Consider the following 27,426-nt stretch of genomic DNA (forward strand, 5'->3'; position numbering starts at 1 on the left):
ACCTGTGCACCATCCAGTATATCTGTAGTGGCCCCTTCCTCTACCTGTGCACCCTCCAGTATATCTGTAGTGGCCCCTTCCTCTACCTGTGCACCATGCAGTATATCTGTACAGTGGCCCCTTCCTCTACCTGTGCACCCTCCAGTATACCTGTACAGTGGCCCCTTCCTCTACCTGTGCATCCTCCAGTATATCTGTAGTGGCCCCTTCCTCTACCTGTGCACCCTCCACTGCTTCAGCCCTCCAGATCCCCCATCTCCAGTGATTGTGTATTAGGCTGCGCTGAGAGGCTGCCCCTGCACCATCCCATCCACAGCTCATACCATCCTCCCAGACAGCCAGCAGATCCATCTAAACTTACTTGTGAGATCTTCTTGAGACAGTTGACACCCTGGGCACATGGATCCCTGGCTCCTGCCTGCCCCCTGCTCTCACCCTGCTGGACACTGATCTCCTGCCTACATCAGTCCTGGGCTCCCACATTCTGCACCTCAAGGTCAGTGACAAAGAGGGGGGGGGGGGGGGGGGGGGACCCTCAATAATGAAGCATTGTGTGGTACCCTGATTTGCATTGCAGAGCCTGTCACATGGGGACTGTGGGGTTCTTTACATTACACTGGAGCAGAATACTGATGTGTGCACTGCAGAGATTTCTCCACAGTCGGGATATTCCATGAAGCTCTAAAAGGGCTTTTCTATATGTCATTGCATGGGAAGGAATATATCCACATACAATAGACACGTCACACACTGATACTTTGATATAATTGTAACAACAAATAGAATAGGTTGGGAAACCAAAGACCATTCCCCTAACCCAGGAGATTGGGATCAATAGATTTTCAGTATTATGGTTACATTGTAGCACAATAATCAGCTGGTGATACATTGTATCTGTATGTATCTGGGCTTTGCTGCATGCTCCAGCACCGCAGTGACATCTATTAATGGAAAGAGATGCAGAACACAGCTGAACATGCTGCCCACCCGCATAGCTGGCATTACACCCGCTATAAGTAACCTGAGCCACCAACTGCACTCCTTATAGCAGAATCCCTGGAGCTCCGCAGGCTGGGGCACTGCTCTGCATCTGTACCTGATAGGGTGTACTGTACAGGAGGCAGAAGGGTGGCACCAACCACCAGGGTGAGCCATAGTCTTTCCTGCTGTCCCACCAGAAGAACTATTCAGGAAAGGTGATAAGCATAGGTGTAACTACCAGGGTAGCTGACATGGCAGCTGCTATAGGGCTCAACAACTAAAGGGGCCCATCTCCTCTCAAAAGATGCAGTTAGTGGTTAAATGTTTGTAAAGAAGCATAGAAAACTGAATGTGCACCCATTCTAAATTTCACATTAATCTCCATGGTTACCCTGTGCACTGAGTGACATCATTGGGTTCATTATCCCTGTACTGTGACATCACTGTGTGTATTATCCCTGTACTGTGACATCACTGTGTTTATTATCTCTGTACTGTGACATCACTGTGTTTATTATCTCTGTACTGTGACATTACTGTGTTTATTATCTCTGTACTGTGACATCACTGTGTTTATTATCCCTGTACTATGACATCACTGTGTTTATTATATCTGTACTGTGACATCACTGTGTTTATTATCTCTGTACTGTGACATCACTGTGTTTATTATCCCTGTACTATGACATCACTGTGATTATTATCTCTGTACTGTGACATCACTGTGTTTATTATCCTGTACTGTGACATCACTGTGTTTATTATCTCTGTACTGTGACATCACTGTGTTTATTATCTCTGTACTGTGACATCACTGTGTTTATTATCCCTGTATTGTGACATCACTGTGTGTATTATCCCTGTACTGTGACATCACTGTGTTTATTATCCCTGTATTGTGACATCACTGTGTGTATTATCCCTGTACTGTGACATCACTGTGTTTATTATCTCTGTACTGTGACATCACTGTGTGTATTTTCCCTGTACTGTGACATCACTGTGTTTATTATCCCTGTACTGTGACATCACTGTGTGCATTATCCCTGTACTGTGACATCACTGTGTTTATTATCCCTGTACTGTGACATCACTGTGTTTATTATCCCTGTACTGTGACATCACTGTGTTTATTATCTCTGTACTGTGACATCACTGTGTGTATTATCCCTGTTCTGTGACATCAATGTGTTTATTATCCCTGTACTGTGACATCACTGTGTTTATTATCCCTGTACTGTGACATCACTGTGTTTATTATCCCTGTACTGTGACATCACTGTGTTTATTATCCCTGTACTGTGACATCACTGTGTTTATTATCCCTGTACTGTGACATCACTGTGTTTATTATCCTGTACTGTGACATCACTGTGTACATTATCTCTGTACTGTGACATCACTGTGTTTATTATCCCTGTACTGTGACATCACTGTGTTTATTATCCTGTACTGTGACATCACTGTGTACATTATCTCTGTACTGTGACATCACTGTGTTTATTATCCCTGTACTGTGACATCACTGTGTTTATTATCCCTGTACTGTGACATCACTGTGTTTATTATCCTGTACTGTGACATCACTGTGTACATTATCTCTGTACTGTGACATCACTGTGTTTATTATCCCTGTATTGTGACATCACCGTGTGTATTATCCCTGTACTGTGACATCACTGTCTTTATTATCTCTGTACTGTGACATCACTGTGTTTATTATCTCTGTACTGTGACATCACTGTGTTATCCCTGTACTGTGACATCACTGTGTGTATTATCCCTGTACTGTGACATCACTGTGTTTATTATCTCTGTACTGTGACATCACTGTGTGTATTATCCCTGTTCTGTGACATCACTGTGTTTATTATCCCTGTACTGTGACATCACTGTGTTTATTATCCCTGTACTGTGACATCACTGTGTTTATTATCCTGTACTGTGACATCACTGTGTTTATTATCCCTGTACTGTGACATCACTGTGTGCATTATCCCTGTACTGTGACATCACTGTGTGCATTATCCCTGTACTGTGACATCACTGTGTGCATTATCCCTGTACTGTGACATCACTGTGTTTATTATCTCTGTACTGTGACATCACTGTGTGCATTATCCCTGTACAGTGACATCACTGTGTTTATTATCCCTGTACTGTGACATCACTGTGTGTATTATCCCTGTACTGTGACATCACTGTGTGTATTATCTCTGTACTGTGACATCACTGTGTGTATTATCTCTGTACTGTGACATCACTGTGTGTATTATCTCTGTACTGTGACATCACTGTGTTTATTATCCTGCACTGTGACATCACTGTGTATTATCTCTGTACTGTGACATCACTGTGTGTATTATCTCTGTACTGTGACATCACTGTGTATTATCTCTGTACTGTGACATCGCTGTGTGTATTATCTCTGTACTGTGACATCGCTGTGTGTATTATCTCTGTACTGTGACATCACTGTGTATTATCTCTGTACTGTGACATCACTGTGTGTATTATCTCTGTACTGTGACATCACTGTGTGTATTATCTCTGTACTGTGACATCACTGTGTGTATTATCTCTGTACTGTGACATCATTCTGTTTATTAGGAAAACCAATCCTAAGGTTAACTTGCTGCTGACAGCAGTGGCGTCGCCAGGGGGGGGGGGGGGGGGGGGGCCAGAGGGGGACACGGCCCCCCCTACATCAAGCTGTGCCCCCCCATGTGCCCCCCCAACTAAAATGTCCCCCATTCATTTTGGTGGTGGATGGTCTATGCTGCGCTGCTGTGCACTGTGTAGGCACTAGACAGCCCTACCGGACATCTTCACATCTGATGATCTGACTTGGTGCCGTTGCCGTCTCATTCTCTAGTCTCTACCCACCGCTGCCGCGTCCCCGGCTCCGTCCCCGGCTCCGTCCCCGCCCCCAGCCCCGCCCGGCCCTGCCCCCCAGCTCCGCCCCCGGCCCTGACAAGTTGAGTCAGACTCAGTCAAACTCGGTGGCAGTGCTGTGCATAAATCAGCGTGCCGCTAGTTGAGACTAGCTGATTCTGATTCATTCAATTACTGGCAGCAGCTGCAGGGCTTCTGTCACCCCACTAAAGTCATATTTTTTTTTTGGGCAACTTAAATTCCTTATAATGCGATTTATCAATATATAATGCTCTTACTCATTTTGGTTGGGCAGTTTCTTAAAAAAAAAACAGACTTTTATAATATGTAAATGAGCTCTCTACCAGCAAGTAGGGCGGTTACTTGCTGGTAGCAGCCGCATCCTCCTTTCATAAAGACGCCCCCTCCTCATGTTGATTGACAGGGCCAGCGAACGCGCTCGTCCTCTGGCTGGCCCTGTCTGCATTCAAAATCTGGCGCCTGCGCCGTACCGGTCTTCAGTCGGCGCAGGCTCGGCCGCTCCTTCCTCAAAGCGCCTGTGCCGATGACATCACATCTACACCCGGCGCAGGTGCACTGAGGAAGGAGCGGCCGAGCGAGTGTCCTCCTCTCAGTGCGCCTGCGCCGACTGAAGACCGGTACGGCGCAGGCGCCAGATTTTGAACGCAGACAGGGCCAGCCAGAGGACAAGCGAGTTCGCTGGCCCTGTCAATCAACATGAGGAGGGGGCATCTTTATGAAAGGAGGATGCGGCTGCTATGAGCAAGTAACCGTGTGTGGCGTGGCGTGGCGTGGCCCTGCCCTACCCTACCGATACCGAACAGACTGGACTGAGCCTGACCTAGTGGTGACGGTGTGTAGCAAGTGGACTGACTAAGTCTCTTTCTATTCTAACTAGAGAGATTAGATCTGACTGAGTCTGAGAGGAGAGCTGGCTGGCGGCTGCCCCAGAATCTTCCTGATTTAAAAGTTAAAGGGGTTCTGCACTTCCATTTAACTGATGATCTATCCTCTGGATAGATCATCAGCTTCTGATCGGCGGGGGTCAGACACCCGGGACCCCCGCCGATCAGCTGCTTGAGAAGGCACCGGCGCTCCAGTAGCACCGCGGCCTTCTCACTGTTTACCGCCAGCCCACTGACGTCACGACTGGTATCAACTAGCGTGGGCGCGGCTAAGCTCCATTCAAGTGAACAGAGCTTAGCCGCGCTCAGGCTAGTTAATACTAGTCGTGACGTCAGTGGGCTGGCGGTAAACAGTGAGAAGGCCGCGGTGCTGCTCGAGCGCCGGTGCCTTCTCAAACAGCTGATCGGCGGGGGTCCCGGGTGTCTGACCCCCGCCGATCAGAAGCTGATGATCTATCCAGAGGATAGATCATCAGTTAAATGGAAGTGCAGAACCCCTTTAAAGTTACTGTCAGTGCAGCCTGGATGATTACAGTGTTTACTACTTTACCGTTTAGAGAAATCATGTTCAAATGTGAGCGGTGGGAGGGGGATCGGGGGTCTGTGGATGTCATGAGTCATTACACAGGGGGGGAGGGATCTATAGATGATACTCTTATAGTGTTATAGGGAGGGGGATCGGGGGTCTTTGGATGTCATGACACTGTTACTGGGGGGGGAATCTGTAGATGACACTGTTATAGGGAGAGGGATCTGTACACGACACGGTTATGGGGGGGGGGGGGATCTGTGCCACTGTTGGGCTCCATTCAGACGTCCGTAACAGCGGCAATGTGCGGGTCCGCATTTTTTTTCGGGAACGGAAGTGCGGGTCCGCGTTTCCGTATCTGGCAGCACGCCGTGCTGCCCTATAGAAATGAATGGGTCCGCAAATCCGTTACGCAAATTTCGGATGTGTGAATGGGGCCTTATAGGGAGAGGGATCCCGATATGACACTGATATGGGGTGGATCTGTGGATGACACATAGCATAAGATGCTATAAACGGTATGTGTCATCCACAGATCCCCCTCCATAAGGCCTCTTTCACACTTGCGTTGTCCGGATCCGGCGTGTACTCCACTTGCCGGAATTACACGCCGGATCCGGAAAAATGCAAGTGTACGGAAAGCATTTGAAGACGGATCCGTATTCAAAATGCGTTCAGTGTTACTATGGCAGCTAGGACGCTATTAAAGTCCTGGTTGCCATAGTAGTAGTGGGGAGCGGGGGAGCGGTATACTTACAGTCCGTGCGGCTCCCGGGGCGCTCCAGAATGACGTCAGAGCGCCCCATGCTCATGGATGACGTGCCATGCGATCACGTCATCCATGCGCGTGTGGCGCCCTGACGTCACTCTGAAGCGCCCCGGGAGCTGCACGGATGGTAAGTATGCTGCTCCACCGCTCCCCGCTACACTTTACCATGGCTGCCAGGACTTTAGCGTCCCGGCAGCCATGGTAACCACTTAAAAAAGCTAAACGTCGGATTCGGTAATGCGCCGAAACGACGTTTAGCTTAAGGCCGGATCCGGATCAATGCCTTTCAATGGGCATTAATTCCGGATCCGGCCTTGCGTCAAGTCTTCAGGATTTTTGGCCGGAGCAAAAAGCGGTATTTTCTCCGGCCAAAAAACGTTCCGTTCCGGAACTGAGCCCGACGACGGAACTCTATGCCGGAAGACAAGAACGCAGGTGTGAAAGAGCCCTAAGTGTCATCCACAGATCCCCAGGCAGCTAGGACATGTTGAAATCTGAGTGATTGGGGTTTTTCTTCCCTATTGCGGTTTTAGGTATTGGGTAAAGTATCGCAGCATTTCTAAGCGTACTTGTGTAAATGTATCGTTGTTATAGCTGCCCCCCTACTTTTGTCCTGGCCCCCAGTATGCCCCCCCAAAATTTGAAAGCTAGAGACGCCACTGGCTGACAGTGGTCGAGGTTGAGCGGGGCCTCATAGTTATTTGTTGCATCCTTGGTGATGAGTATCTGATTGGGGGGGATCCAAATGTTGCAACCTCCACCAATCACAAGACCTGGGTCTCCGGAATGAATGCACTGGCGGTCGAGCATGCACACTGCAGTTCTTTTCCACTCTCTGTGACTGTCAAAGAGAAGCCGATACGTGCTGGAATATCGCTGCCAGTCCCATATGGGATTTCAGTACTTTTCCATATTTCAGGGGAAGCAAGTGCATGGGGTCCTTTCACTGGGAGATCAATATTAGCTGTTAAATAAGGGGCTGGGTGTGAAGGTTTTAGAATGCACCTATACTGGAAGCCACTGATTGAAAAATTACATAAGAGGGGTAAGGACTGGAAGTGAATGCACAAATGTGTGGGGACAAATCCTGCACCAAGGATCAAGTGCCTTTTATTCTGCTGAGACAGGGCATCAATATGTATTCCTGTAAAACTAAATCTAAAAACAATAATAATATTCATGAATTAATAGACAGAAATACATACATAACTGGATTAATTTCTAGACGACTTCAAGCAGATTTACCCCATAGTGCCCTATACAATGTCCTTCTGTAAACTGTCAAAAGAAGAGCTTTTATTATCAGCCTACTTTAGATGTCCAGTGTGAACAGTTATGTGAAAGCTTTACCAGTAAGTTCCTTGAAATGATGGGAAAAGAGCAGAATGTAGAGTAATGTGTATGACAGTGTCACTGTACAGTATGTCCCCTGACGCCAACAGCCACAATTAGTGTCAGCTCAGCCTGAGAGAATCAAGGTTATCAGCAAGGAACAGGAGCAAGAACAAGTGAAGAACAGGGAGGGAATGAAAGTGGTCACAGATAAAGTGAGCTAGTCATGAAAATAAATACTAGTATCGTCTGCAAAACGAGTAAAATGTGCCGTAAACCTACCAAGACTGCGGGTAACCATATACATTTTATACACTATTATATGCCTCATAGTGGAACAAAATACTACTACAATACCACTGTCCCCTATATACAAGAATATAACTACTATAATACTGCTCCTATGTCCAAGAATATAACTACTATAATACTGCCTCCTGTATACAAGAATATAACTACTATAATACTACTCCTATGTACAAGAATATAACTACTATAATACTACCTCCTATGTACAAGAATATAACTACTATAATACTGCTCCTATGTACAAGAATATAACTACTATAATACTGCTCCTATGTACAAGAATATAACTACTATAATACTGCTCCTATGTACAAGAATATAACTACTATAATACTGCTCCTATGTACAAGAATATAACTACTATAATACTGCTCCTATGTACAAGAATATAACTACTATAATACTGCTCCTATGTACAAGAATATAACTGCTATAATACTGCCTCCTATGTACAAGAATATAACTGCTATAATACTGCTCCTATGTACAAGAATATAACTACTATAATACTACTCCTATGTACAAGAATATAACTTACTATAATACTGCTCCTATGTACAGGAATATAACTACTATATACTGCTCCTATGTACCAGAATATAATACTATAATACTGCTCTATGTAAAACTACTATAATACTGCTCCTCTGTACAAGAATATGAAACTACTCATAATTACTGCTCCTATGTACAAGAATATAACTACTATAATACTGCTCCTATGTACAAGAATATAAACTACTTAATACTGCTCCTATGTACAAGACTATAACTACTATAATACTGCTCCTATGTACAAGAATATAACTACTATAATACTGCTCTATGTACAAGAATATAACTACTATAATACTGCCTTCTATGTACAATAATATAACTGATATAATACTGCCTCCTATGTACAAGAATATATCAGTTATATTCTTGTACATAGAAGGCAGTATTATAGTAGTTATATTCTTGTACATAGGAGCAGTATTATAGTAGTTATATTCTTGTACATAGGAGCAGTATTATAGTAGTTATATTCTTGTACATAGGAGCAGTATTATAGTAGTTATATTCTTGTACATAGGAGCAGTATTATAGTAGTTATATTCTTGTACATAGGAGGCAGTATTATAACTACTATAATACTGCTCCTATGTACAAGAATATAACTACTATAATACTGCCTTCTATGTACAAGAATATAACTACTATAATACTGCCTCCTATGTACAAGAATATAACTACTATAATACTGCCTCCTATGTACAAGAATATAACTACTATAATACTGCTCCTATGTACAAGAATATAACTACTATAATACTCCTCCTATGTACAAGAATATAACTACTATAATACTATGTATATTTGTAGCTGATTAATGATATTGTTTTTTAGATTTCCATATTTCTTTCGCTGAGGTGATTTGCTGTCACTATGGGGATAAAGACGGCATTACCGCACTATGAGCTCGGGTTCTACGCTCTGGTCCTGACCTGCGCTCTTGTGTACTCCATGAATGGAATATTTGAAGCGTCTCGAGGTATTACATCTGTGTTTTAAATCCTTGTTCACTATAATTTGAAATCTTTTTCTGTACATAAGCTTATATACTATATTACACTACTGTATATGCTATATTATACTGTATACTATATTACACTATATGCTATATTATACTGAGGGCCGTAACTAAAGGCTCATGGGCCTGATGCAAGAGTTCAGCTTGGGACCCTCTTCCCTCAGTGCTTTGTGTCCCGGCCCCCTCCCCCCTATGCCAAATTCTCAACTTAACCCCTTTTTTTCAGCCCTACAAAGACATACTTTGAAAAAAAACAGGGTAATACAGCGCCCCATACCTCTTACATCCAGTGATGTCTCCTCTGATGTACACCTTCTCTTTCCTCATCTTCTCCTTTCAGACCAGACCACCATGATGATTTATTTCAGCTATCTCTCATCTCTGCAGAGTTTGACAGACAGACATCTTAGTTTCGTTCTTTTCCATCATCCTCCCACCTTCTGAACACCCCCAGTACTGTGCCCACTCTGCTCCCCAATACTATACTGCAGAAACAGATAAACCCCTAGTACCACACAGATAATGCTCTTCAGTAATTATTGTCACACAGTGCCCTGAAAAGAACTGCACCCAGCGAATAGTGTCCCTGACACTAATAGCGTAAACATAATGCCCCCCAAAAATAATTTTTCTAAGCTGATACTGTGCCAGGGTGCCCCCCCCCCCCCCCCCCAGTAATAGTGCTCCCCAAAGTCCCACCAATAGAAATAACTATCTGCCACAGCTCATGATGTTAACAGTGCCCCAAATAGTAATATTGCCCCCATTGTGCCCATACTAGTAATCATGTACCCCATAGCCCCCCAGTACTAATACTTATCCTTATAATGTGTACCAGTACAAAAATACCATTAAAATATGCGCCAGTACAAAAAATCCCCCTTTACCTTTCAGATCAGACCCCCCTATCAGTTCCTTAGATCAGACCCCCCTATCAGATCCCCATATCAGATCCTCCGATCAGACCCCCATATCAGATCTTTAGATGCGACCCTGCTCTATGAACCTCAGATCAGACCCCCATTAGACCTCCATGTCAGACCAATAAATAAATTAACTTACCTCTCCTGCTCTGCCACTCCTCAGAATTACACTATATACTGTATTATACTGTATACTCTATTACACTATACACCATATTATTCTGTATACTATATTACACTATACACCATATTATACTGTATACTATATTACACTATACACCATATTATTCTGTATACTATATTACACTAAACACCATATTATTCTGTATACTATATTACACTATACACCATATTATACTGTATACTATATTACACTATACACCATATTATACTGTATACTATATTACACTATACACCATATTATTCTGTATACTATATTATACTATATACCATATTATTCTGTATACTATATTACACTATACACCATATTATACTGTATACTCTATTACACTATACACCATATTATACTGTATACTATATTACACTATACACCATATTATTCTGTATACTATATTACATTATACACCATATTATTCTGTATACTATATTACACTATACACCATATTATACTGTATACTCTATTACACTATACACCATATTATTCTGTATACTCTATTACACTATATACCATATTATACTGTATACTATATTACACTATACACCATATTATTCTGTATACTATATTACACTATATACCATATTATACTGTATACTATATTACACTATATACCATATTATACTGTATACTATATTACACTATATACCATATTATTCTGTATACTATATTACACTATACACCATATTATTCTGTATACTATATTATACTATATGCCATATTATACTGTATACTATATTACACTATACACCATATTATACTGTATACTATATTATACTATATACCATATTATTCTGTATACTATATTACATTATACACCATATTATTCTGTATATTATATTACACTATATACTGTATTATTCTATACACCATATTATTCTGTATACCATATATGACGTCTTTTTGCTTACAGAGAACATGAATCGGAAGACATTCAAAGAGAATGTGAGATCCGGCTGGTATTACTTTGGGAGGAAAATGGTGAGCGGCTGTAATAGTTGACGCTGGCAGCAATAGTAGCAGCGCCACCTAGTGGCCTTGTAGTCTGTGACATGTTCTGTAATGTCCTTTTTAGTTTCTTTCTGAAGTCATTCAGGATTATTTTCACAGAAAATCTGCTTCCTGGAAAGCTGAGTGACAACCAATATGGCGGCTGTGACGGCACCCAGCAGCAAATCTACTGATCTAATTAGGAATATGGAAGCAGAGGACGTATGATTATAGGCTGAGGCATGAGCTAGATATTCCATTCTGGAACCTGAGAAAGCTGGGTGTCCACTACAGGAATGTGCGCCATTGCTGGGGATGTCACTCAGCTTTCCCAGGCTCCTGATTTTGCCAAGTTTTGGAGCGACTTATGCATTGCTCGCACCACCCCTGTCCACAGGTTGTATGTGGTACTGCAATTCCCCCCATTCACTTCAGGGAACTGCAATACCAGACACGGCCTGCGGACAGAGGTGGCGCTACTTTTAGAAAAAAAATCCAATCTTGACTTGGAGACCCTTATAATGTGGTGTCGTCTTTGTGCGTCCTGGAGTGAGACCATCTGATTGTTGCAGGACGTCGCGGACTTCGAGTGGGTCATGTGGTTCACCACCTTCAGAAATTACATCATTTTTGCCCTTAGTGGACACGTCATCTTCGCCAAGATGTTCTCCCTCCTCATCCCTCAGGTGGGTGTCTGTATATGGGAAGGGTCCTCAATGTCGGGGTCCATAGCACAGGATCACATGATGCTCAGCCATTAGACGACCACAATCTGTGGTTGGGGCTACGTTATACCTTTCAAGGGGCACTGCAGATATGTCTGACTGTATAAACTCCTCCCACAAGAACAGGCCACACCCCCACAAAACCAAAGCCATAAAGCCTCCATTATTTTTCTGAAATCCCCTCGTTCCCTTCTCACAGCCGTACAGCTACAGGATAGAATTCTGATGCCACTAGAGGGCGCCCACTGCAGGCAGAAATATGCAGCAGGCTCTCCCCAGTGGTAGCTCCCTTCACCTTCCCTCAAGATTAGCACACACATGTCCTGAAATGCTCTGTGCTGCTGGCGACCTTGCCCCTTCCACTTACTGTCTGTGGCCTCCCACAAGATGAGCACACTCATATCCTGAAATACTCTGTGCTGCTGGGTTAGATCCTGCTCCCTCCACTCTATGACTCACAGTCTGTTGCCACCCACAAGACTAGCACACTCCTCTCCTGAAATACTCTGTGCTGCTGGGTTAGATCCTGCTGCTTCCACTACCTCTCAGCCGGTGGCCTCCCACAAGACTAGCAGACTCCTCTCCTGAAATACTCTGTGCTGCCAGGTTAGACAATGCTCCTTCCACTATAAGACTCTTATTCTATGGCCTCCCACAAGATCAGAACACTCCTCTCCTGAAATACTCTGTGCTGCTGGGTTAGACCCTGCTCCATCCACTACATGACTCTCAGTCTGTTGCCTCCTCCATTCTCTTTTACCTCCCACACTCGGCCATCCCTCACATCATAATGTGAATGGACAGCAGCCTCCGGCTCTTTCCTCAACCTCTCAGCTGAAATCCTCTGTGCTGCTGTTTTGACGTTGTGTGTTGTTTTTGCCCACTCACAGCACAGGTCCTGGGTTTACATGCTCTATGGGATGTTGACTGTCCTGACGATCATGGGTAGTAACTACCTGATGCTGATCCTGTCGCACTGCGTCATCCTCTACACTGTGTCGCTGGTAAAACAGAAGTGGCTCTGCTTTGTCGCCGGGCTGTGCAGTCTCGCAACCTTCAAAATGGAACCTTTCAGCTCTTGGCAAGTATGTTTTCTGAGCTATAGGAGCAGCGATGAGTCAAAAAGGCTTTTCTGAAAAAAACGCTGGGTCTTTAGCACTACAAATCCCAGCATGCCCCATCAGCCAAGTTCAGAGGGTCCGGGACTGCAAGAAGAGGGTTATAAAGTCTTTACAGGTCTGTAACCTCCTGTATAGTCATAGAGATGAATGATAATATTCTGACTGCCTGCAGCCACCACTAGGTGGAGCTATGAACATTTGGTTATTGCAGTGGTGTACTAGTTACCTTATTGTAAAACACAAGGGCATGCTGGTATTTGTGGCACTACTGAAGGCCTCCACTACATGCAGGAGTACATGAAGCCATAGTGAATACTAAGGAGGCTACTGATACACAGCTACAAATCACCTGCGATCACCTGCGTAGACAGTTACATTGTAACATAGTGGCTTCCTGCTGTCACCACTAGAGGGCGCTCACTGCACAACGCTCTGTTAATGAATTCCATGCATTAGCTGAATGCAGTGAACTCTTGAGCTCCCTCTACTGGTGACTACAGGCAGCTACAATATTATAATGCCACCCTTTGTCCATTCTATAAAGATGTATTTTTAAAATGTCAGCACAGGATTTTTTTATATAGTTAAATATAAAGATGAGTGTACAAGCGTGGACGTTACAAAACACTGCAAACCTTCCATCAATGTTTCACAAAATTACAAAGAAACTATTTTTGATTGTAGGAAAAATCGGCAAAATATTTGCCTTACCCCACATATTGGCTGGCCTTCTGTTCCTACCACTAGGGGGCAATCTGTATACAGCTGTACATGGAACTGATTGCCCTCTAGTGGTGATACACAGGTATTGCTACAAAAGTGGTGATCGGCTCCAGACGGCGACTAATCAACGTTTCGTGTTTTCTACAGAACGGTTTTGTCTCGGGGACCTTCAGCCTCCAGGAAATCCTCTTCTACGGGGGCAGCGGGTTCACCATCCTGCGCTGCATGAGCTTCGCCCTGGAGACCTGCGACAGAAAAGAGGGGTTTTACTCCCCCATCCAACTCCTCAAGTACAACTTCTACCTCCCGTTCTTCTTTTTCGGACCCATTATGACCTTTGACCGGTTTAATGAGCAGGTGAGACCAGGTGGTAAAAAGCCCCACCCACTTATAGAGGTGGGGTGCGAAAGTATGTGCCCCCTTCCCGATTTCTTCCTTTATTAGCATATTTGTCACCACCCCTTAACCACATGCTCAGTTTGGAAATTAAGACGGGGGTCCGAAACAAAATGGACCCAAGTAATTGCCCCCTCAACTGAATTGCACCCGATTTGACATCATGGGAGGTATGTAATACGTATATTTTTCACATATTGTACAATTCCTTTAAAACATCCAATAATCCGGAAAATCTTTGTTTCCAGCAATCTAATATGGAATTTCACAAAAGATATTTGTCATACGTTTATTTGGAGGTTTTTCCTGAAAACTTCCCTAGCCTTACAACAGTGAGTGTCTGATAATCCGCAAAATATCTGGATTAAAGGAATTTTAAAGGGACCCATGGCACCCACCTCTTCTTTTAGCTGCTGCTCACTGAAAGGCGAGAAGGCGAAAGTGAATTTTGAAAAAAGTTGACGGAAAGTGTTTCTTTTCCTGCTTTCTGTCTTCCCATCCCAGGTGCACACCAGGGCCGTGACCCGTAAAGAGAACGAGATGTGGAACATCCGCGTCCAGGCCGTGAGCCACATGCTGGTCATACTCCTCGTGGACGTCTTCTTCCACTTCCTCTACATTCTCTCCATACCGTCAGACTTGAAGCTACTGAAGAAAGTGTCGGACTGGTCCCTGGGTTTGTACATTCTTGGATCTAAATCTAGAATATTTTTGTCATATTTGTGGACTTTCGGTGCGCCCATAGCAAAGGTTTCTGGCCTCTACGGGAGCTTTATAATTCTAAGCAGTAAGCTCCCCCTAGTGGTGGATGTAGGCAGTCAGAATTTAAAAATGTACAGGGTGATTCCTTCCTACAAAAAGATATCACCACAATATTTCATCACTTTCTGACTGGTGAGGGCCTCGGCACCCTGAGACTGAATGAGCCACAGCGGCGCCATTTCTTTGTGGACATTATATTCTATAACACCGCGCTATACATTTCTTGGCAGCCGGACTGGCATACTCTAACCTAGTCTATGATTGGGTGAAAGCCGCCGTGATGTTTGGGGTGATAAACATCATCTCCAGACTGGACCATCTCGACCCACCGCAGCCACCCAAGTGTATCACCATGCTCTACGTCTTCGCGGAAACGTAAGTCATCGCCAACAAGTAAAAAATATGTCATATTTATTTAAAAATACATAGGTTATTAAAAGGGTGTGTATACTTTTGCAACTAACTTTTTTTTTTGCTAAGTCAAAAATATTTACTCTTCATTTTAAAATGTATAGGTTGTTAAAAGGGAGTGTATACTTTTGCTAACAACTTATTATAATACCGTGCTCGGATCTCCTGGGTTATTGATGATTTCCTTTACTGTTTCAGGCACTTTGACAGAGGGATCAATGACTGGCTCTGCAAGTGAGTATCAGCGAGGTGTCAGCCAGAACTGGATCGGTTCTAAACTGGTCCTGACTGGAGCTTTGCCATGGCACTCTATAACAGTTCTGACCCGATATATTAGTAATGTCACTTTAATAAAGCTGTAGCTCATGTAGTGGGGGGGTTGGTAAAGAGATGAGGTCTATCCTGAGTTTTTCATATTGCTATAATTATTGCACTAGTAAGCAGGACTCACAGGCTTTTTCTATGAGTTGGTGGGAGAAGTAGGACTCACAGGCTTTTTCTATGAATTGGTGGGAAAAGTAGGACTCACAAGCTTTCTCAATGAGTTGGTGGGAAAAGTAGGACTCACAAGCTTTCTCAATGAGTTGGTGGGAAAAGTAGGACTCACAGGCTTTCTCAATGAGTTGGTGGGAAAAGTAGGACTCACAGGCTTTCTCAATGAGTTGGTGGGAAAAGTAGGACTCACAGGCTTTCTCTTTGAGTTGGTGGGAAAAGTAGGACTCACAGGCTTTCTCTATGAGTTGGTGGGAAAAGTAGGACTCACAGGCTTTCACAATGAGTTGGTGGGAAAAGTAGGACTCACAGGCTTTCAGAATGAGTTGGTGGGAAAAGTAGGACTCACAGGCTTTCTCAATGAGTTGGTGGGAAAAGTAGGACTCACAGGCTTTCACAATGAGTTGGTGGGAAAAGTAGGACTCACAGGCTTTCACAATGAGTTGGTGGGAAAAGTAGGACTCACAGGCTTTCACAATGAGTTGGTGGGAAAAGTAGGACTCACAGGCTTTCACAATGAGTTGGTGGGAAAAGTAGGACTCACAGGCTTTCACAATGAGTTGGTGGGAAAAGTAGGACTCACAGGCTTTCTCTATGAATTAGTAGGGGAAGTAGCACTCACAGGATTTCTCTATGAGTGAATCAGGGAAGCAGGGCTCACAGGCTTTCTCTATATATTGGTGGGGAAGCTGGACTCACAGGCTTTCTCTATTAATTGGTGGGGGAACCTGGACTCACAGGCTTTCTCTATGAATTGTTGGGGGAAGTAGGACTCACAGGCATTCTGTATGAGTTGGTGGGGAAAGTAGGACTCACAGGCTTTCTCTATGAATTGGTGGGGGAATCTGCACTTACAGGCTTTCTCTATGAATTGATGGGGAAGTGTGACTTACAAGCTTTCTCTATGAGTTGGTGGGGGAAGTAGGACTCACAGGCTTTCTCAATGAGTTGGTGGGAAAAGTAGGACTCACAGGCTTTCTCAATAAGTTGGTGGGAAAAGTAGGACTGACAGGCTTTATCAATGAGTTGGTGGGAAAAGTAGGACTCACAGGCTTTCTCTATGAGTTCGTGGGAAAAGTAGGACTCACAGGCTTTCTTAATGAGTTGGTGGGAAAAGTAGGACTGACAGGCTTTATCAATGAGTTGGTGGGAAAAGTAGGACTGACAGGCTTTATCAATGAGTTGGTGGGAAAAGTAGGACTCACAGGCTTTCTCAATGAGTTGGTGGGAAAAGTAGGACTGACAGGCTTTATCAATGAGTTGGTGGGAAAAGTAGGACTCACAGGCTTTCTCTATGAGTTGGTGGGAAAAGTAGGACTCACAGGCTTTCTCAATGAGTTGGTGGGAAAAGTAGGACTCACAGGCTTTCTCAATGAGTTGGTGGGAAAAGTAGGACTCACAGGCTTTCTCTACGAATTAGTAGGGGAAGTAGCACTTACAGGATTTCTCTATGAGTGAATCAAGGAAGCAGGGCTCACAGGCTTTCTCTATATTAGTTGGTGGGGAAAGTAGGACTCACAGGCTTTCTCTATGAATTGGTGGGGGAAGCTGCACTTACAGGCTTTCTCTATGAATTGATGGGGAAGTGTGACTTACAAGCTTTCTCTATGAGTTGGTGGGCGAAGTAGGACTCACAGGCTTTCTCAATGAGTTGGTGGGAAAAGTAGGACTCACAGGCTTTTTCAATGAGTTGGTGGGAAAAGTAGGACTCACAGGCTTTCTCTATGAATTGTTGGGGGAAGTAGGACTCACAGGCATTCTGTATGAGTTGGTGGGGAAAGTAGGACTCACAGGCTTTCTCTATGAATTGGTGGGGGAATCTGCACTTACAGGCTTTCTCTATGAATTGATGGGGAAGTGTGACTTACAAGCTTTCTCTATGAGTTGGTGGGGGAAGTAGGACTCACAGGCTTTCTCAATGAGTTGGTGGGAAAAGTAGGACTCACAGGCTTTCTCAATAAGTTGGTGGGAAAAGTAGGACTGACAGGCTTTATCAATGAGTTGGTGGGAAAAGTAGGACTCACAGGCTTTCTCTATGAGTTCGTGGGAAAAGTAGGACTCACAGGCTTTCTTAATGAGTTGGTGGGAAAAGTAGGACTGACAGGCTTTATCAATGAGTTGGTGGGAAAAGTAGGACTGACAGGCTTTATCAATGAGTTGGTGGGAAAAGTAGGACTCACAGGCTTTCTCAATGAGTTGGTGGGAAAAGTAGGACTGACAGGCTTTATCAATGAGTTGGTGGGAAAAGTAGGACTCACAGGCTTTCTCTATGAGTTGGTGGGAAAAGTAGGACTCACAGGCTTTCTCAATGAGTTGGTGGGAAAAGTAGGACTCACAGGCTTTCTCAATGAGTTGGTGGGAAAAGTAGGACTCACAGGCTTTCTCTACGAATTAGTAGGGGAAGTAGCACTTACAGGATTTCTCTATGAGTGAATCAAGGAAGCAGGGCTCACAGGCTTTCTCTATATTAGTTGGTGGGGAAAGTAGGACTCACAGGCTTTCTCTATGAATTGGTGGGGGAAGCTGCACTTACAGGCTTTCTCTATGAATTGATGGGGAAGTGTGACTTACAAGCTTTCTCTATGAGTTGGTGGGGGAAGTAGGACTCACAGGCTTGCTCTATGAGTTCGTGGGAAAAGTAGGACTCACAGGCTTTCTTAATGAGTTGGTGGGAAAAGTAGGACTCACAGGCTTTCTCAATGAGTTGGTGGAAAAAGTAGGACTCACAGGCTTTCTCAATGAGTTGGTGGGAAAAGTAGGACTCACAGGCTTTCTCAATGAGTTGGTAGGAAAAGTAGGACTGACAGGCTTTATCAATGAGTTGGTGGGAAAAGTAGGACTCACAGGCTTTCTCTATGAGTTGGTGGGAAAAGTAGGACTCACAGGCTTTCTCAATGAGTTGGTGGGAAAAGTAGGACTCACAGGCTTTCTCAATGAGTTGGTGGGAAAAGTAGGACTCACATGCTTTCTCAATGAGTTGGTGGGAAAAGTAGGACTCACAGGCTTTCTCAATGAGTTGGTAGGAAAAGTAGGACTGACAGGCTTTATCGATGAGTTGGTGGGAAAAGTAGGACTCACAGGCTTTCTCTATGAGTTGGTGGGAAAAGTAGGACTCACAGGCTTTCTCAATGAGTTGGTGGGAAAAGTAGGACTCACAGGCTTTCTCAATGAGTTGGTGGGAAAAGTAGGACTCACAGGCTTTCTCTACGAATTAGTAGGGGAAGTAGCACTTACAGGATTTCTCTATGAGTGAATCAGGGAAGCAGGGCTCACAGGCTTTCTCTATATATTGGTGGGGGAAGCTGGACTCACAGGCTCTCTCTATGAATTGTTGGGGGAAGTAGGACTCACAGGCATTCTGTATGAGTTGGTGGGAAAAGTAGGACTCACAGGCTTTCTCTACGAATTAGTAGGGGAAGTAGCACTTACAGGATTTCTCTATGAGTGAATCAGGGAAGCAGGGCTCACAGGCTTTCTCTATATATTGGTGGGGGAAGCTGGACTCACAGGCTCTCTCTATGAATTGTTGGGGGAAGTAGGACTCACAGGCATTCTGTATGAGTTGGTGGGGAAAGTAGGACTCACAGGCTTTCTCTATGAATTGGTGGGGGAAGCTGCACTTACAGGCTTTCTCTATGAATTGATGGGGAAGTGTGACTTACAAGCTTTCTCTATGAGTTGGTGGGGGAAGTAGGACTCACAGGCTTTCTCAATGAGTTGGTGGGAAAAGTAGGACTCACAGGCTTTTTCAATGAGTTGGTGGGAAAAGTAGGACTCACAGGCTTTCTCAATGAGTTGGTGGGAAAAGTAGGACTCACAGGTTTTTTTCAATGAGTTGGTGGGAAAAGTAGGACTCACAGGCTTTCTCAATGAGTGAATCAGGGAAGCAGAACTCACAGGCTTTCTCTATGAATTGGTGGGGGGAGCTGCACTCACAGGCTTTCTCTATGACTTGGTGGTATAAGTAGGACTCACATGCTTTCTCTATGAGAGGGTGGGGAAAGTAGGACTCTTAGTCGTTCTCTCTATCCTAACATCAGTATCCTAACAACAGCCTTTTCCATTGAAATCTAGAACATAAAAAATGGAAACTATAAATAATGACATTTCTCGAAAATACAAATACTCTGAGAAGAGGAGTCTTCTTCTGCAGATCATATTCCCTGTAACAGATTTTTATTTAATAGATTATGCATTATACATCTTCTTTGACAGGATCACCCCTTTAAAACACCCTTGAATTCCATTTTGGGTGGTCGTCTCAAATTGGTTTCACTGTATTACCGAGCTCAGCACCTCCCCTGCAGTGTTTCCTAGAGATAGAGACCTGACAGATCCATTATATTAAAAAGATTTTCTTCTTTAAAAAGTTTCTAACAATTTTCAGATATTTATTTTCTTTTCATTCACTTGAGTAAGTAATTATATTTAATTAATGTAGAAAATTATATTATGCACCATCTTCTCCTGCACAGGTATGTCTATGACTATCTAGGAGGAGATCATGATAATATAAAGAAGGAGCTACTGGCCACTATCTCCACATTCTTAGTGACCACCTTGTGGCTTGGGCCTTGTGAAATTGTCTATATCTGGTCTGTCTGCAACTGCTTTGGACTGAATTTTGAGTTATGGGTCCAAAAGTTTTTTCAGATGAAACCATTTGCAAGCCTGGAGGTAAGTCATAGGGGTGACTGAACTACTACCTGAAAATGTAAATAACACAATCCTGTTCCTTATATGAAAGAACATGCTTTACTAAAATACTATCTCCTATGCACAAGAATATAACTGCTATAATACTGCTCCCATGTACAAGAATATAACTACTATAATACTGCTTCTATATACAAGAATATAACTACTATAATACTGCCTCCTATGTACAAGAATATAACTACTATAATACTGCCTCCTATGTACAAGAATATAAGTGGCAAGGCCGATTTATTGGCCTGTATTTGTGGGAGGGGCGTCTTGGCCTATATGTATCCCACAGCTCCTCAGGTAGCACTGGACGGCAGCGATATTCCTGGTTCCAGCAAAGCTTCAGCGTTTCCTAGACTACGTGACGTCACTTCCGGTTAGCGTTCCCTCCGGCGGTCCTGCATCCTGGTGCGGCGGGTAAGTGACTGCTGCCTCAGCGCAGCATCGGCTCGATCAGTCCGGTCGGTGGGGTCGGTCCCTCTAAGGTAAGAGAGGGATATCCCCACACCGGAGCGGCAGTCTGGCAGCACGCCCCGCTCCCACGTGACTTGCACGCAGGTTGCAGGAGTCAGCGAGACTCCGATTTCTTGCAGGTTTTTCTCCTTTCAGGTCTAGGTGAGGGTTTCAGAGTGTCAGCAATCGGCGGCACGGGGGAGAGGGGGGAGGAAGTGACCACAGCGAGGCGTAGTCGGCAAGGGAGTGAGTGGCAGCCGGCTCATGGGTCTAGCGAAGCACTGACATGCTTGTTACTTCTGTCTGCAGTCAGGTAGCTTAGCGCATGGTTGTGATGTTACTTGACCTGTTGTTCCGCTGATGTGTAGTATTGACAGGCCAGGGCAGGTGGAGCATGGGGGCTGGTAGGAGCCGCACAGCACCACTGTTTCACCTGCATGTAAGCCATCTCCGAGGGACGGTTTCGTGACATCTTGAGCCCGGTTTTGTGGAGGTTAAATAAAAAAAAAAAGGGGTAAAGTCTGGCACGGGCCGCCGTGCTATCAGTTAGGTAGGGGAAAAGAAAAAAAAAAAAAAAAAAAAAAAGAGAGGGGGGGGGTCATGCCTTGCAATGTGGTGGTGAGGAGTGCTTGGGGGACACACCCCGGTGACAAGAGCTCGATAAACGGCGCACGCCAGACCCGGCACATTGCGTGGCATCTCATACGTGGTTCCACCACAGCTGGGTAGCTTCAGGTGCGATCACTCACCGTTTCCTGCGTAGTTTCTGGCACAGGCTCGTCAGCCATTCGGCCAATCTCGCGTTCACCACAGCACAGGCAGTCGTGACTCGCCGCCCAGTCTGGGCATCTGCAAAAAAATAAATAAAAAAAAAATAAATAAAAAATCTTATTTTGTTCATTTATACGTACAGGTTTTTCCTCGGTTGATCCTTTGTATTCTCCTTATAACAGCGTCTTGTCTGGTTTGGTAAGGTTGATTGCTCCTATTTTCATCCACTGTCGTACGTCCTCCCTCTTTTCTTACCTCAGGTGATCACCAGGGTCAGTTTCATGCATGCTGTATTTGCAGTGGCGGTGGTGGTCTGAGCACGGGTGTTAGTCTGTCTTGGCTTCCCAACACTGTTAGTGACAGTCCGTCAATTTTTGGTTATTTCAACAGTCCGGTCATGTCTCACGGCTGAGACATCGTGGATGCCTCCGGCGAAGATCTGGGTTCTAGGGCATCGGAATCCGGCAGTATTCCCTCTCTGCGTAGCTGGACCGTGCCTAAACTCATGTCTGAGTTAGCCAAGAGGGGCATTCCTTTTTCGGCTGGGGCCCGGAAAGCAGAGCTGTATAGGTTATTGGTGTCCAACCCCGCAGATCCGTCTCAGCAAGAGGTCTCCATGGCTACAGTACAGACCTCACTGTCCCAGCTCCATGTCATGCTGAACAGCCTTACCTCCTCCATGTCCGGGGTACAATCCAGGTTGGAGTCAGTAGAGGCCAGGGTCGCTGGCTTGTCCTCACCTGCAACTCCCTTGCCAGCCGTGGCGGCGCCAGTTGCCAGTATGTCAGGTAACTTCGTCACGGTACCCAACGTCACTCCAGCTCATTTCATTCCGGCCAACATCAAGAAGGATATCCTCGATGGTAGAGATGTGAACCTGGCCTCCCTCCTGATTGCCACTCGTGACTTATCGGACAATAGGGTCATTGCGTGCGGCGATGTTTCTGTTGTACTGAAGGGACGGGATCTTAGGCTCAGTAGGAAGTTGACAATCCCGGAGTTCGTGCTTGCCTTCAGTCTTTTTCGAGACGTCATCTGTTCGGTACGACCAGATAGGAGGGAAGAATTGGACCTGTATCTCTTCAGGGTCACGGAGTTGGGCTACAAGTACGGAGGCTTCGGCTTCTATGACTACCATTGCTCCTTTTCTGCCAAAGCCGCAGCTGCGCTCTGTCAATTCCAGTTTACCACCAATTGGGCTAATATTGACACAGAAATATTCTGCAGGCATTTCGCGGGGCTGAAGGCACCGGCTTGCTCTTCATGCCAGTCGATATATCATACTGGAGAGTGGTGTCATAATGCCGCGAGTGCCCCGAGGTCCAATCCTTCTCCTCCTATTCCTGGTCCGTCGGCTGGCACCCAGCAGAATTCGGCGGTCGATAAACTCGGCCGACCGATTAAGTATCTGGGCAGATCGCAGATTTGCAACAACTATAATTTTGCAACTTGCAATTATAGTCAGTGTCGGTTGTTGCACATTTGCGCAAACTGTTTCCGAGCCCATCCAAAAGTCGCCTGCTCATTAAAAACCGATAAACATTGCATGAGCGTGGTAAATGTAGAACTGTTAGAGTCATACTTACAGGGGCACGAGGACGCCTCCTTCTGCGACTTCCTGGTGTCAGGTTTCACCCATGGTTTTCACACAGGTCTGGTGGCATTACCGGAACACACCCATGAGTGTAGGAACTTGCAGTCAGCATCCCTCAACCCCGGGTCCATAGATAGACTTCTCCAGGCAGAGCTAGACAAGGGGTACATCATCGGCCCCTTCTTGTCATCCCCATTCGAACGCTGGAGGGTCAGCCCTATAGGGGTAGTTACGGGGAAGTTCAGCCACAAAGAGAGGCTGATATTCGACTTGTCAGCGCCACACGGCTTATCCACCCCCAGCGTGAATTCACTCATTCCAGCGGAGGAGGTCAGCATGGTGTACGCCTCCATCGATCAAGCCATTGCACTCATCCTTGCCACAGGCCCGGGGGCGATCTTGTCTAAAGCAGACATATCAGACGCCTTCAAGTTGATGCCAATCAGGCCAGAACTTTGGCGGTGGCACGGGATTAAGTGGAATTCTCTTTACTATTTTGCAGTCAAGTTGACTTTTGGATCCCGCAGCAGCCCGTGGATTTTCGATCAACTGGCGAAAGCCTTGCACTGGATACTAGAGAACAGGTTTGGTTGCGAACACGTCATACATTACCTGGACGATTTTCTGTTGATCGAATCTCCACAGGGCTCGGCCAAGGATCTTCAGAGCTTGTTAGCATGCTTCGCCCAACTAGGGGTCCCCGTTTCCCCCAAAAAGGTGGATGGTCCGGCTACCACCATCACTTTCCTGGGCATCGTGCTGGACACGCAAAGCATGTCAGCCAGATTGCCAGAAGACAAACTGGCTAGGGTCCAGGCAGTCATTCACAGTTTTGTCACCAGGAGGGTCGCCACCAAGGTTGAGCTACAGTCATTATTAGGCATGTTAAACTTTGCCATGCGCGTTATTCCCCAGGGCAGGTCATTTGTAGGTAGGTTACTACCACTCCTCTCAGCAGCTCCCTGTCAGGACAGCCCAGTTTTCCTGGACAGTCATGCGCAAGCAGACTTGGGCATGTGGGACCACTTCTTGCGTCACTGGAATGGCGTATCCATGTTTGTCCCGGCGGTCTCGCATGACTCCCCCGTCATATTCTCCAGCAGCGGGATCAGCACTGGATTCGCTGCCATATTTGGCTCCCATTGGCTGAACGGGGCGTGGCCGGGGGAGGTATGCGAGACCGCAGGAACCTCTCAGACAACGGAGGCCAGGGACTTGTATCCCATAGTAGCGGCAGCTCGCGCTTGGGGTAACCTGTGGACAGGCCGCACCGTGGTCTTTGCTTCTGCTAGTCCTGCCTCCTTGGCCATCCTCGACAGTGGCAAATCCAGATCTCAGCTAGTCATGGCATTGATGAGACGTCTGGTGCAGTCTTCACTGTCACACAACTTCTTGTTTTGTGGTACCCTCATAGGTGGTTCGCAAGTGGCAGCAGTTAACGCTTTAGCTGAGATGAATTACTTTCTATTTTCTCAGGTTTGCCCCGAAGCCGACGCATCGAGAACCCCGTCTCCTCGTCCGGCCGCACTCTTTCTCAGTTAGACCGGTACCTCAACACAGCCCAGGGGCTGTTTGCCAGGTCGCTCTCAGCCAACACCACCCGGGCGTACAACACGGGCTGGCGGTTGTACCTCAAGTTCCAACAGGAACACCCCCCAGGCGACCTGGGCCACATAGACTTCATACTGGCATTCATCGGGTATTGTCACGAGCACATGCACCTTTCTCCCGGCACCGTGAAAACTTAACTTATCTGGCCGGGGTCCAGCACCATTTGTCTCGCGCACAGCCAGAAAGAATGTCGTTATTCTCCAGTCACGTGGTCAAGGCCACGTTGAAAGGTCTACAGAATTGCACCCCAGGTGTCAACCCCCGTAGACAGCCCGTGTCCGGCCCCACGTTCAGGGGCATGTCCGATTTGTTGGACCTCAGGCCTTTCGGGGTTCTGCAAAGCTTGGTGCTCAAAGCCGCCATCTATTTGGCCTTTTACGGCTTCATGAGGCCAGGTGAGTTTACGTCACTGTCGCTCCACGGCCCCTTCCTATCCCGTCGACAGTTGGTTCCCAGCCCAGAGGGCTTTGTCCTATCCTTACCTGTCACCAAGACTTCCCAGTCAGGTCCCCCTACCCTCATCAGGTTCTTCCCCACCTATCACAAATGGTGTCCGGTCCACGTTCTACGGGAACTGTCAGAAGCACTAGCCGGTCACGGGGCTGACTCCCCACTGTTACCCTTCGGGGCAGCTGCGTTGTCCACGTCCCAATTCGTAGCACACGCGCGCTTGCTAGCGGCCAATTTGGGTTTAGACCCCCTCTCAGTTTCAGGACATTCGTTCAGGATAGGGGCAGCCTCTGCCGCCTCCAAGAATCAAGTACCAGCTCACATTATCCGCAAGTTGGGCCGATGGCGGTCCTCATGTTACAGCCGGTATGTGCCGAATCCTGTCAGTGAGATTCAAGGTGCCTTTCAGAATTTGGCGTTGTAAATATGTCAATAAATATATGTGTATTTTCATGCTGGACTTTTGGCCTCTTTCAGGTATACTCTCGTCGGTAGCGGTTATGCCACAACTCAAGCCGCCAGTTTAGTTAGGGGAATTTGAGGGCGGTAGGTTCTTTCACACATAGCCCCGACCACAAGTGGCAAGGCCGATTTATTGGCCTGTATTTGTGGGAGGGGCGTCTTGGCCTATATGTATCCCACAGCTCCTCAGGTAGCACTGGACGGCAGCGATATTCCCCTCCCAGCCCGCCCCATTCTCTTCACTCTCCCATAGGGTATACCCTCTTTCAGGTATACTCTCGTCGGTAGCGGTTATGCCACAACTCAAGCCGCCAGTTTAGTTAGGGGAATTTGAGGGCGGTAGGTTCTTTCACACATAGCCCCGACCACAACTACTATAATACTGCCTCCTATGTACAAGAATATAACTACTATAATACTGCTTCCTATGTACAAGAATATAACTACTATAATACTGCTTCCTATGTACAAGAATATAACTACTATAATACTGCCTCCTGTGTACAAGAATATAACTACTATAATACTGCTCCTATGTACAAGAATATAACTACTATAATATATTCTTGTACATAGAAGCAGTATTATAGTAGTTATATTCTTGTACATAGGAGCAGTATTATAGTAGTTATATTCTTGTACATAGGAGCAGTATTATAGTAGTTATATTCTTGTATATAGAAGCAGTATTATAGTAGTTATATTCTTGTACATAGGAGGCAGTATTATAGTAGTTATATTCTTGTATATAGAAGCAGTATTTTAGTAGTTATATTCTTGTACATAGGAGCAGTATTATAGTAGTTATATTCTTGTACATAGGAGCAGTATTATAGTAGTTATATTCTTGTATATAGAAGCAGTATTATAGTAGTTATATTCTTGTACATAGGAGGCAGTATTATAGTAGTTATATTCTTGTATATAGAAGCAGTATTTTAGTAGTTATATTCTTGTACATAGGAGCAGTATTATAGTAGTTATATACTTGTACATAGGAGCAGTATTATAGTAGTTATATTCTTGTACGTAGGAGCAGTATTATAGTAGTTATATTCTTGTACATAGGAGCAGTATTATAGTAGTTATATTCTTGTACATAGAAGCAGTAACTACTATAATACTGCTCCTATGTACAAGAATATAACTGCTATAATACTGCTCCTATGTACAAGAATATAACTACTATAATATATTCTTGTACATAGAAGCAGTATTATAGTAGTTATATTCTTGTACATAGGAGCAGTATTATAGTAGTTATATTCTTGTATAAAGAAGCAGTATTATAGTAGTTATATTCTTGTACATAGGAGGGAGTATTATAGTAGTTATATTCTTGTATATAGAAGCAGTATTTTAGTAGT

At 45.1% G+C, this 27,426-nt stretch overlaps 1 protein-coding gene across 1 annotated transcript in view; it reads left to right on the top strand.

Moving 5' to 3' along the window:
* The first annotated feature begins 337 nt into the window (after positions 1 to 337).
* HHATL (hedgehog acyltransferase like) overlaps positions 338 to 27,426 on the top strand; it is a 39,434-nt gene continuing 12,345 nt past the window's right edge. The window contains exons 1-10 of the mRNA XM_044295739.1: positions 338 to 496; positions 9,110 to 9,254; positions 11,305 to 11,372; positions 11,954 to 12,067; positions 12,997 to 13,191; positions 14,098 to 14,307; positions 14,851 to 15,022; positions 15,339 to 15,483; positions 15,718 to 15,753; positions 20,487 to 20,688. Coding sequence (XP_044151674.1) covers positions 9,149 to 9,254; positions 11,305 to 11,372; positions 11,954 to 12,067; positions 12,997 to 13,191; positions 14,098 to 14,307; positions 14,851 to 15,022; positions 15,339 to 15,483; positions 15,718 to 15,753; positions 20,487 to 20,688 — 1,248 coding nt within the window. The 5' untranslated portion in view covers positions 338 to 496; positions 9,110 to 9,148. The remainder of the gene's footprint in view (positions 497 to 9,109; positions 9,255 to 11,304; positions 11,373 to 11,953; positions 12,068 to 12,996; positions 13,192 to 14,097; positions 14,308 to 14,850; positions 15,023 to 15,338; positions 15,484 to 15,717; positions 15,754 to 20,486; positions 20,689 to 27,426) is intronic.

Source organism: Bufo gargarizans, chromosome 5 (genome assembly GCF_014858855.1).
Source record: "Bufo gargarizans isolate SCDJY-AF-19 chromosome 5, ASM1485885v1, whole genome shotgun sequence".
NCBI lineage: Eukaryota > Metazoa > Chordata > Amphibia > Anura > Bufonidae > Bufo > Bufo gargarizans.